Below are 13,168 nucleotides of genomic sequence, written 5' to 3' on the forward strand. Positions count from 1 at the left end.
ATTGTGTATTGTAACCTATGCTTTCAGAGTTGTACATCTGTATTTTCTTTATTGGTAGTTTTATTATTGTTGCTCGGTTCTGAATAAATCTATGCCACTTATAAAATGTATAATCCTTTGTAAAAAAATGTATAATCTTTTGTAACAAACTAAAATATAACATCTAGCAATAATTAAAATAAGTAAACCAACCCATGTTCAGTTATAATTGTGTTACAAACGAGTTTAATATTTAACTATATATGTATAAACTAGTATTTACGACCCCACGATTTACGACGAAACCGTTAAAACGAACACAAAGTGAACATAACGACGTTGAACCACGAACGCGAGTAGTGTGCGAAAAGAATAACCCACAAAAAATAGACCTAAACGTTAAACATAGAACAAAATAATTAAGTCGACTTTGGACCTGCGCGTTGCGACAAAATCATTAAAGCGCAAAAAAATAATGTAAACATGTTGAACTAGACACACGCGTAGCGTGTGAAATTTTGACATAAACGTAAAAAAGAATAACTAATTAAAATGATAAATAACCAACATAAAAAAGAAACTAAAAAGTAAAAATAAACAGTTTAAGGTTTATATACTAAATAGTGAAAAAGCTTAATGAAAGTGAAGATTAGGAAAAAACTAAATAGTGAAAAGCCATCACAAAGTTTTTTTTACAATAGATAGGAAATAAGCTAAGGGTGTAAGGGGCACTCCTCTCTTAGGGGAGTCCCCCTTTTTTACGCATGGCCAATGAGCACGCGCCACGTTAACTCCCCTCTTAACTCCCCCCACACCTTCAATTTGATCGTGGCACTCCTCTCTTAGGGGACTTGCTTTTTTCTTTTTTTTTTTGTTTTTTTTATTTGTTGTAAATCCTGGTCCAACCAATCAAAAACATCTTCTCTCAACCTCCCCCCATCTTCTCTCATCGGTGAATACACACCGATTCCTTTCACCGATTTGCCTCACCGCGGGGATGGCGGCGGTGTTCTCGCTCGGGGACTTGGGTCACCGCTTGCCTCCCCGCATAGTGTCCCGTGCACCCTAATATTAAAATCCAACCTTTGTACGGTTTTTATAACTACTGTATTATTTATCAGAAAAGTTATCAAAGTTGTTAATAGATATTTATCAAAAAGTTATCAAAGTTGTTAATAAATAACATGTTACTTTCACCCTTTTCTTACGTTTAAATAAAAGCAAAAGCTTCGACATGGAACCGATCCGGTTAAGGTTCTTGAACCGTTCCCCGTTTGAACCAGCCGGTTACTAGAAGGATCAGTGAACCAGTCTGACCCGATACAAATTTCTAGTCAATTTTTATTAATTTCGTGTTCATTTACTACTCAAGACTCCATATTTTTTTTTATTCAAGTCTTCACATTTTTTAAAGTTAAAAATTCACACTAAAGTATAATGTATTTTCATTTTTTGTTTTGTAATAAACTAGTTATAAAAACCGTCGCCGCGTTGCGGCGAACTTATTTTGTTATTTAGTCTATGTTTATATGTATTTAAAATCACTACGAGCGCGTTGCACACGGAATCGCTGACAAGAAAAAAAAATGTAGAAAAAAACACTAAAAAATAACCGAAAGAAAATCAACTAAAAAAGTTGTATGGTAATGATGTTGTTCAGTAGAAACCCGTAGTCAGAGATGAGCAAATAGTAACGGGTACCGGTACCGAATTTCCTTAACCGAAAGATCCTAAGTACCAGTTCGGTACTGACGTTTGGCGTTCCTGGTACCGGTTCGCTACCAGTTTTTACCTTCATATACCGATACCGTAACCGGTATTTTCTGTACCAACACCGATTCAGTATCAGTTGGCATCGAGCTCATCACTACCCCTGAAACTAATAAAAAAAGTTGTACGATACCGTAGTTGTTCGTACGATACCCGTGATCAGGGATGAGCAAATGGTACTGGGTAGCAGTACCAAATTTCTCGAACTAAAAGATTATCAAACTCAATCATGTACCGACTTTGGCGTTTTATGTACCACGCTGCTGCTGGTTTTTACCTTCATGTACCGATAACGAACCGGTATTTTCGATACAAGTAGCGGTTAACACCAAGCTTATCAAACTTAAAATGTAAAGAAGATAACAATTATTATAATTATAATATTAAAACAATAAAACTGTAATATTTTATTATATTATAATATAAGTTACTGTTCATTTCATTTACTTTATATAGGAGAACTAGTGGATGCCCCACCCGTGTTGCGGGGCGATGGCCGAATAATGAGCGAGTGTTAGGCAGCTTATTGAGACGAAAAACAATCAAATCGAGTCAACCAATTAAAACAAAACATTTTTATAGTTTTGATAAAAAAAAAACTAAAACAATGACAATATTGTAATTTTTAATTGAGGGAAAGTTGTATTTTTTTGACTGGGTTAAAATCGTAATATGCCAAAAGCTAAAGTGATGGCAATACTGTAAATTTGAACCAGTGGCAAAATTGTAAATTTTCACAGGGGCAAATTCATAATTTTGAACTTAGGGAAACAGCGTAATATAAATTTGAACTAAGGGCACAATCATAATTTTAAGCTGGAAGCAAAACCACAATTTTATTTTGAACTGAGGGCAAAATCGTAATTTTGAGTTGGGGGCAAAAGCATAATTTTATTTTGAACTGGGGGGAAAACGTAATTTTGAACCGATGGCGAAATCATAATTTTTTAAACGGGGACAAAGGGCAAAATCGTAATTTTTAGCTGAGGGCAAAAATAAAATTTTATTTTGAACTGGGGGGGGGGGGAGGTAATTTCTGAGCTGAGGGCAAAACTACACTTTTATTTTTAATCGAGGGAAAAATCATAATTTTGAGCTAGGGCCGAAAACGTAATTTTATTTTGAGCTGACGGCAAAAACTTAATTTTAAAATGAATATAAAAGAATAAGCTGGTTGGTTCAATGGGAGAGTGTCAGACAAAATCGTAATTTTGAATTGATTGCAAAATCGTAATTTTGAGATGGGGACGAAAGCGTAATTTTATTTTGAGTTAGGGGCAAAATAGTAAATTTAAAAAAGGAGGAAAAACATAATTTTAAAATGGAAATAAAATTATAAATTGGTTGGTCCAATGGGGAAGTGTATATGTAGGAGAATGCATGTACCAGCGGCGGACTCACCTTAAGGGGTGGGTGGGCGGCCGCACCCCTTGAAAAAAAAAATTTAGTGGTATTTTTCGCGAAAACTCCCGACCGCACCCCTTGAAAATTTTCGTCTGCACCCCTTGAAAAATTCCAACCGCACCCCTTGGAAAATTCCGACCGCACCCATTGGAAATTTTCGTCCGCACCCCTTAAGAATTTATATAAAAAATTGTTAACACTGATTGAAATTCGATCAAATTATGTAAACAAGTTAGCTCACTAACACCTTTAATAAAACTTAAATTCAATCCATCAAGCCCAATAACTTAATACTCATTCAAGCCCAATCCAACTACTAGTTTTGAGGTAATTTGGGGTTGTTATAGTCTTTATAGGATGAGTTTGTTGTTTCTTAATTTCTTATTGATTATATGATACTAGTATAGGGTTTGAAAAGATGAAATTTAAAAATTGAACTTAAATAGGTAATTTGCTTTGTTTTGATGTTTTATTGGGTTTTTTCAAAAGAAACATGTATATATATATATATATATTTGTTAAAAAGGTTTAAAATTTTATATGTTTTCATGTATTTTTGGGTTGTTCTAGTCTTTAGTTGGGTGGTTTTGTTGATTATATGACTGTTGGTTGGTAAATAACAATTACTAGGGCTTAAAATTCAAAATTTTAAATTGAAAATTAAGGAACATGAGCTATGGTTGAACACTTGAAGATCCTTATTTAATGATTAAGAGAAATAGAAGTAGGGATGGTTTGAACTTTGATGCTTTTTTGTTTGTTAATGCGATAGGAAGTTAGGAACTAGGGTTTGATTATTTGAAAATTGAAATGGACCCGACCCGATCTGATTCGACCCATTATGAAACTTCGTTTGTTTGTGTTTACTTGTTTTACATGACCCGACCCGATATGAACCGATTTTTTTTTGTATAGCTAGGGGTCTAAAATCTTTAAAAAAATTTCGCACACCCAGAAAAAAAATCCTGGGTCCGCCACTGGCATGTACAGATTTAACTTTTTATATTATTTATAACATCTTCTGGTTCTAAAATCCGAGGGTTATGAAAACAATGAACGCTTAGATTCTGCGTTCCAAGGTGAAATTGAAGAGAGCAAGATACAAATTCTAAGGCGTGATGTACAAGTTGTTAAAGCAACACTGCTGGTAACAAAATTTAAACTCTTTTAGCTCGTTAGCATGAACTCAGAAGCAAGTTGCATAGTGTATCAGTAACCGTAAGTTTTATACAACATAAACCATACCAACTTCCAACAAAGATACCGGAGGCACCCTCAACACAACATCCGGTCCACGACAATTCCGCCTAAGAAAATTATACCCGACATTAATCGCCAACCTCTTCCAAACTGAAGAACCTTGTTTTGTTTTCACGTGCGAGTGACCGAGTATGAATGCGGTCCCACTTTGTTGAGCATCCAATAAATCTTGAAGCTCTTCCCTCATTTGCAGGTCTTCTGGTTCATCAGAATCATTATGATCATCAACAGCAAATGTCACACGTCGTGTTCTGGTTGGCGGGTTCATCTCGACATCAATAATGTCAGCTATACTCTCCACTGTTTGAAAACTGCCCGACACGCTAACTTGTTGCAGACTTTCCTCTGATTCAAAAGCCCGTGAGTTCCCTATTACCGCAAGCCTATACTCTCCTGGTGACGTAGTTGATTGAAATCCATCGTCTTCGTCACCTGCATGGGACCCACATAAGAAAAGGCAGGATCTAGGTGACCCGATAACTTAGGAAGACAAGTTTTGTTGTACAATAAATAATAAGTAACCTGGATCACTAGCCGGTTCAGGGTGGGTCCAATCATAACGGATGAAATCAGCGATCCGGTTCACGAGTTCGGTCTCAAACGAATCAACATCCTGATGAACATCGCGATACCCATACCGCACAATACATCTATACGACCTAAAACTAGGGGGTCCCACGCGACCAATAAGGTACCGCTCAGCTGGAGGGATAAACGGAACAGGTACAAATTTCACACACACAAACACCAAGATACTGTGAAACGCAGGCAAATTGGTCACGAACCGTGAGAAGTTAGCCGGGATTCCCGACGTAAGATCTGTGAACACAAGCCCGATCCCAGGAACCCGAGAAATACCCAAACTTGTGCCCAAAGCTAGTAGCCATTCTAACGAGACCTTATTTTGAAGGTCATATTCGTACTTTTTGATGGTGGCGTAGTGCCAAACGAACATTATTGTGACTAGAATAAGCGCTAAGAGAATCGGGAGCCATGCACCTTCACGAAATTTGACTAACGAAGCCGAGAAATAGAGTAATTCTATGGAACCAAAGAAAAGTAGAAAACATAGACCGAGAATTGGAGGTTTATTCCAACAAAAAACAATTGCCAATGATGTTAGGCAAGTTGTAACCATCATGACAGCCATAACGGCTAATCCTGCAACATAAAAAAATTAAGAATTTTAAAAACATTCTTGGAGTACCATTCAAGTAACAGTCGAACAAGTTCACAAAACGATGTATCTAGTCAAATGTTCAACCATCGTGTTTGGTTCGTTCATGAACGTCACTTTATGTTCGTTCAAATTTTAATACATATATACATAAGTAGTTATATTTATATAAATATAAACATAAAAGTGGTTTTATAACTACTTAAATAAATAGAAATAATTAGTAATTAGGCTTTCTAGTAATAAAAACAAGCTTTACAATGGTACTTATCGTGATTAATCACTAAGTTACATATAAAAAACTAGTTTCCGTTCGTTTGTCTTCGTTTATTTTGGTTAATTATCTTCATTTGTATCTATTTATGTTATTTCAATTATGTTCATTTGTGTTCGTTTATGTTTCTTAAATTATGTTCGTTTAAGTTTTCGTGAATTGTTCATTTAGTTTTAAACATACACGAACATACCCATTTTCTTAATGAACGAACATGAACACAAAAAGTTATTCGATTATATGTTCGTGTTCGTGTTCGGTTAAAGTTATATGAACTCACATGAACACACCTCTGTTCGTGTTCGTTCGGTTCGTTTACAGACTTACATTTGGCCCCATAAGTAAAACTAGGAAGTACAAAATTTTTTCACGAACCTGATGCATTTCCCATATGTTTGGTGTCCCTGAATCCAATAGTGACGGCAATACATAGAATCATGAGAATCCAGTTGATCTCCGGGATGTAAATCTGACCGTGTTTCTTGTCAGACGTATGGACAACCTTAACCCTTGGAAAACAACCGAGTGATTGACTCTGGTTAATGATAGAGAAGGTTCCACTGATGATCGCTTGACTCCCTACAACGGAAGCAAGAATGGCTATAACAATCACTGGCCACCGTACACATGCTGCATATGTTTCAACATTATGTTATTATATAGTTATTATCGTAAACATTTCTGTTTTTGGAAAGTTGGAAAGCTTCAAGTTTGAATTACTTACTCCATGTTATCATATAAGATTTGGGCGTGATTGGATGTGCTTTTTGAAAGAGATTATACAATTTTAAATAATCAGTTTTAATAAAAGGGATGTATGATATATAGTGTTTGAAACTTTGAATGTGTTTTTGACTTTTTGTTGTTTGATCCAAAAATTGAAAACCGTGACGGATACAATTATAAAAATGCAGATCCAAACACCCCGGTAGTAAAAAAAATTTAAAGTAAAAAGCCATTTTCATCCCTGAGGTTTGGCTAGGTTAGCGATTTTTGTCCAAAAGTTTGTTTTTCCGCATTTGAATCCAAAGGTTTGAAATCTTGCCATTTTCATCTAGCTCGTTAACTCCATCCATCTTTCTACGTAAAGTCAGAGGTATTTCCGTCTTTTTTGCTAACTTAAAAGGCAATTCGGTCTTTTTTAATTTATGCAAAAAGACTGAATACCCCTGAAAAAGACCGAATTTCCCTTTAAGTTAACAAAATAAAGACGGAATTACCCCCTGACTTAACAGGAAAAAATGGATGAAGTTAACGAGCCGGATGAAAATGGCAAGATTTCAAACCTTTTGGATCCAGATGCGGAAAAACAAACCGTTAGCCGAAAGTCGCAAAACTGGCCAAACCTTAGGGACGAAAATGGCATTTTACTTAAAAATTTACTTAAACTATGTGTCAAGTTTATGTCCTCAAAAAGAATACCTGGCACTGAGACATAATAACTAATGTCGTGTGCCATTTGGTGATGTTTTGACAAATAAGCTGCTTGCCCCATGTAACCTAGTATTAATGCTGGATAAACTAAGAAGGAGAAAGCGATCTGCAAAAGAAGTCGTTAGACAAAATAATTTCTGGTCCCACATGATGCCAAATAAAAGTCAATGAACAGAAAATGTGATAAAAGAATCATGAGTAAAGTACACGAATGGTCCCTAGCTTTCCAAAAGTAAACGGATGGTCCTTCTGATTTGCACTTTGTAACGCATTTAGTCCCCAACCAACAGATATAAAGGTTTTAGCAGGTCCAAGTTAGAGACAAAATGCGTTATAAAACGCAAACCACAGGGACCATCCATTTACTTTTGGAAAAAAACTGGGGACTAAATGCGTTATAAAGTGCTAACCACAAGGACCATCCGTGTACTTTTGGAAAAATAGGGACCAAATCCAAAATTTTGGTAAACCATAGGGACCATTTGTGTACTTTACTCAAGATTCATATATGTGAATTTCATATTGTTATACCCATATGTAAGATTTCAGGCCAATGTACCTGTATTGCAGCATAAGAGAAATGACCAAGGTCGGCAAACATGGCCTCCGAGCCTGCAAGTAAACTTGATAAGTTATCATAACACGGAGTAAATAAAATCAGTTTGACCACAAAAGTCAAACGATACCTATATAATGAAGGTTTTACCTGTAATGCATAATAAAATGCCTCCCAAAGACATCCACCCTCGTTTTTCTGTCTTCTTTAAAAACTTATACATGTAATAGGGCGAAAGAGCTTTGTAAACATGTGGGTCCCAGTATAATATATTGTATAGCCCGAGGCCACTGAGGCATAGCAGCCATAACAGCACAATTGGCGCAAAAATGAAACCAATTCTATGTGAGCCATAATGTTGTAGTGCAAATAAGCACACCAATATGAAGCAGGTTATCGGAATCACAGCATCTGTAAATTAAAAACAATATATATATGTATATACTTTCAGAATATGCATATAATGTTGTTTAAAGTTTGTGCATTGAATGTTATGCTAGTAAACCTTTGTTTCTTTTATGCTCGCTTCCATCACCTTAAGGAGTGGATGTAAGTTAATTTTTGAGTAAATTGTAGTTTAGGTCCCAATGAATTATTGGTTATTGCTATTATTTACAACATCCAAATGTCTTGCTATTTTAATACCAAGGTTTCTATTTTATTGCGGTTTTGGTCTACCACACTAACTCCATCCAACTTATGTGATAAGGATTTGACTATAAGTTGGATGGAGTTAGTGTGGTGGACCAAAACCGCAATAAAATAGAAACCTTGGTATTAAAATTGCAAGATAATTGGATTTTGTAAATAATCGCAATAACAACTAAACCATAGGGACCAAAACCGTAATTTACTCTTAATTTTTTGTTAAGAGTAAAATGCCATTTCAGTCCCTGAGGTTTGGCCAGTTTTGCGACTTTGTCCAAAGGTTTGTTTTCCGCATCTAGATCCAAAAGGATTGAAATCTTGCCATTTTCATTCGGCTTGTTAACTCCATCCATTTTTCTCGGTTAAGACAAGGATATTTTCGTCTTTTTTCGTTAACTTAAAAGGCAAATGGGCCTTTACACTTTACGTACAAGCATTTAGTATAATATATAAGTATTCAAAAAAGACGAAAACACCCCTGCCTTAACGGAGAACAATGGATGGAGTTAACGAGCCAGATGAAAATGGCAAGATTTCAAACCTTTTGGATCCAGATGCGGAAAAACAAACTATTGGACGAAAGTTGCAAAACTGGCCAAACCTCAAGAACGAAAATGGCATTTTACTCTTTTGTTAATATCCAACTGAATCACTATACATGTTTATGTTTGTGTGGTTATTATATCTCTATCATTACTATTAAATGTAGTATAATTATTTCTGAAAAGCACATCCAAACAATTCGCAAAGAAACTTGTGTACCGCAAACGATTGAAAATAGGAGAACACTCACATTCATGGTGTGCTTTGGACATTGATAGCTCGAGCCCCGAAACAGCAGAAAAAACTGAAAATTTAGAGAACAAAAAACACGTTAATAACGCAAATATTGAACAAGAGATTTCAAAAGTTCGAAAAAGATTATAAAGTTGTACCAGAAATAACTGGCGTAAGTACTCCATCTCCGATTACCATACAAGTGCCAAGAAGGACCAAGATTAGTAAAGCCGTATGCAAAGTTTTGTGCTTTTCAAGCAATGTTTTCAATTTTGACACGTTTTCTCCCTTGGGAGGTTGCGTCAGTTTATACGTTGAGAGCGATTCATCAGCAGTTTGTTTGTTTGGTAGCAGGCTTACTTTAGCATGCCGACATATTAAGGAATAAAGTGCAAAAGTTCCACCTAAAGATTCATCAATAACATGTTAACCGCTGATGGTTTTAAATGGTAATTACTTTAAAAAAAAACTAAATCTTACCTTCGCCATTATCGTCAGCTCGAAGAACGATGAAGACATATTTGAACAAAGTAATGAGGGTTAAAGTCCAGAAAACAAACGAAAGCACACCGAAAATCTCTACGTTTGTTTCAGAGTGATGAATGTCTTCTGCAAATGTGCTTTTATAAACATAAATTGGGGAAATGCTGAGGTCACCATAGACTACACCAAGACTTTGATATGCTAACACCAATGTTGTCCTCCATGTATCCTTCTAAATCCAATTTAACAAACAAACATAAATCAATATTTTGTAAAATGAAAATCATTCTAAATGCACTTTAACAAACAAACATAAATCAATATTATGTAATATGAAATCATTCTAAATGCAATTTAACAAACAAACATAAATCAATATTTTGTAATATGAAAATCAATAATTCCAAAATCTGGTGGGCATACCTTAGAATTTCCCCAACAACTTTTTTTGTCACCAAGATCCATGCTTTTCATAAATCAAGATTCTCTTGAAATTGTGGATGATTTAACAAGCTAAATGTAGATCACAGCTGCAACAAAAAAGCACATACATAAACATAAACTACCCTTGATAGAAACATCAAGAAACAGTGACCCACTTGATTATAGTATAATACCCTTATCTTGATTCTTGAAAACCTATCAACTATAAAGTGAAAAATCAAAAGGGGTCCAACCAGAAAGACCCCATGATGCAAAATCGAATAAAAAAGATTTGTCTTTCTGAAAAAGTAAATAAAAAAATTGCAACTTCTATCAAGATAATACTTTCTTGAATAATAAAAGTAATAATACTCAAATTGAGATTAAGGATTAAATCAAGATTTTAAAACTTCACTATAACCGAAGTAGCAAGAGAACAAGAAGAATGTTGGGACAGCAAGAAAGCCAAAAAAAATAACGTGACTCAACAGAAAAATGCAATTATCAGTTTATTACCATATTCCAAATTGTGTGCACAATTCAATGCAAGTTTCAAGGGTAAATATGAAATATTGGGTTGTATCTCTCTCACACACATAACACCTACACGTGGGTTGGTGTCAGCAATGTGACAAAGCACCGAATAATAATAATTAGATAGTTAATAATAAAGTGTCTAGAAGTGGGCTAGAAAATATGTCCAAAACCAAAGTAGACTTTATTACAAGGTGTAACCACACCTTCCAATGTTGAAATAAACCGTCCCAACTAACACCAAAAACAACATTAAAATATATGAGTAAAAAATTAAGTTACTTGACTTCTTTTGATTAAAAAAAATATCTTTTTGGTGCATATGCATTAGCCGTACGTACAACAAATTAACAATGGACCATGTATTGTACATTGGTAACCACAGGGTGTCCGGAAGTCCGATTACAAGACTGTCTTATTTTTGTTTCGCACAAGTACTTATTATCCATTGGGTTTGTGAGATCACATATACCTATTTATGATATTATATCGTTAAATATTACTTGTTAAAATGCCAATTACTTGAACTCAACTATAATATTAGTAATTTAAGCATAGTATATATGTTATATTTTAAAATTTTATAATATATTACTGTATTTGATTTTGACACAAGTTTTAGCTTAGTTTGATACCCGAATATTTAGGGTATTTTTTACATCCCTATCTTAGCCGAAAGAAACTACCATTGGATACAGAGAAGTCAAATCAAACATTTCTTGATGTTTTATTGTGTCGAAGAGCTCGAGCAAGTTTGTTTATATTAAAGCTCATATTTTGTGTTTATTTTAATATTTTAAGTCACCTGAACTCATATTGTATTATTAAAATATGGGTTTAACTTAAACAAATCAAATAAGCAAACTCACATTGACTCGAGCTAAACTCATTTATAGGACTGCAAACGAACCAAACGTTCGGCGAACAGTTCGTGAACCATTCGGCGGGAAATTCGTTTGTTTTCGTTTGTGTTCATTTGTTTATTAAACAAACGAACATGAATAAGAAATTTCGTTCGTTTAGTTAAATGAAGAAACATGAACAAGGGTCATGTTTGTTCGTGAACGTTTGGTAATGTGTTCGTCTGTGTTCGATAATTCATTAGTGTTTTTAGTTTTTATATTTATTTCAATACTTCAAAATTCCGACAAATTAAATATCTAATTAGTTTGTGCTCATTTGTGTTCGTCAACGTTCGTTTTTGTTCGTTGCCTAAAATTAACAAACAAACACAAACGAACATGAACAAGTTCATTTCCTTAACAAACGAACACAAGCATAAAATCTCGTTCGATAAGTGTTCGTGAACGCTTCGCGAACACGTATTTTTTAATAAACAAACACAAACAAGGTCTTGTTCGTATTCATTCGGTTCATTTGCAGCCCTGCTCATTTACAAATTAGGTTTTCCCCAAACGGCCTACAAGTTCTCTATACAACACTATCCAAAATTGCTTAGCTGGTGTTTGTTTTTCTAAAAGGCTTTTCTGTCTCCGCCGCGTCGATCACGGGCAGACATTGCCATGTGCAGAATGTTTGTTTTCATCAAAGACGTTTCATTAAAAAAAACGTTTCGCAAGCTCTCTTGGTGCGGAAACCAAAAGGTCATTAATCAATTTTAGTGGAATTCAAACAAACCAGAGGAAGAAGAGTCATAACCTTTCGCATTTCTATGTAATAAAGGAAAATTGGAAAAACAATTTGTAAGAATTTGCACTTGTGACGAATTTCGACATTAACTGAATCCAAACTGTTAACAATTGTTTGAAAACTGAATCACTCAAATAACAAACAAGTAAAAGAGCATCAATCAATCGATAGCAAAATAAACCGATAAAATAAGAAGACGGAGATATTAGAACTTACTGTTGATATAGGTATATGAATTGGAATTCAAGGTTTATTCGGCCATGAATGCAGCAGCAATGAAGATGATAAGTTGATCTGTGTATCCTGAACTCGGGAGTGAAAAGGTGGAATTAGGGTTGAAAAATGAGGATGGATCCACCACGTTGTGTGATAAATGGGGGCGAGTGGCGAACACGAAACGCGAATCTCTGCTGTTATTATATCTGCAGTCTGCAGATGCTAAACATGGGCCGGGAAAATGGATATTCATGGGGTTTTTAAAACCCTCTGATCTGATTTATCATGTTGCATTTTTTTATGTTGTATTTCTATTTTATTCTATATTTTGTGATATAATTATGTGAGTTTAATAATGTAATGATATTTCATATTTAACTATGTGAAATATGTAAGTACCTTCAAAAATGCCCATAAACGACCTGTAAGTAAAACCCAGACCCCTGAAACCTTAATCCATATCAAAAATCAAGAAAAATCAATTTTCTGGTTTTAGGCGAGCCGCGTAAGCCACAAGAGAAGCTTATGCGGGCCGCGTCAAAGTGTTGTTGACCGGATAAGCATACCGGGCTACGTGTCATAC

The 13,168-nt window shown here is 34.9% G+C and overlaps 1 protein-coding gene across 7 annotated transcripts; it reads right to left on the reverse strand.

The window, feature by feature from the left end:
• Positions 1-4,287: 4,287 nt before the first annotated feature.
• Positions 4,288-12,931, reverse strand: LOC110872749 (potassium transporter 2). Of its 7 annotated transcripts, none has more exons than XM_022121617.2 (11): positions 12,586-12,931; positions 10,186-10,292; positions 9,760-9,994; positions 9,438-9,683; positions 9,296-9,349; positions 8,005-8,265; positions 7,858-7,910; positions 7,287-7,404; positions 6,240-6,494; positions 4,936-5,574; positions 4,288-4,845 (listed from the first exon to the last, which is right to left on the reverse strand). In XM_022121617.2, exons 2-11 carry the CDS (start codon positions 10,234-10,236, stop codon positions 4,379-4,381), a joined length of 2,379 nt encoding a protein of 792 aa, XP_021977309.1. In that variant the 5' UTR covers positions 10,237-10,292; positions 12,586-12,931; the 3' UTR covers positions 4,288-4,378. The 7 variants fall into 7 exon arrangements, with proteins under 7 accessions (XP_021977309.1, XP_035832078.1, XP_021977312.1 ...); XM_035976185.1 differs by having other exon boundaries at positions 9,760-9,991; positions 12,586-12,829; XM_022121620.2 differs by lacking the exon at positions 12,586-12,931 and adding an exon at positions 10,702-10,720.
• Positions 12,932-13,168: the final 237 nt, after the last annotated feature.

Source organism: Helianthus annuus, chromosome 8 (assembly GCF_002127325.2).
Source record: "Helianthus annuus cultivar XRQ/B chromosome 8, HanXRQr2.0-SUNRISE, whole genome shotgun sequence".
NCBI lineage: Eukaryota > Viridiplantae > Streptophyta > Magnoliopsida > Asterales > Asteraceae > Helianthus > Helianthus annuus.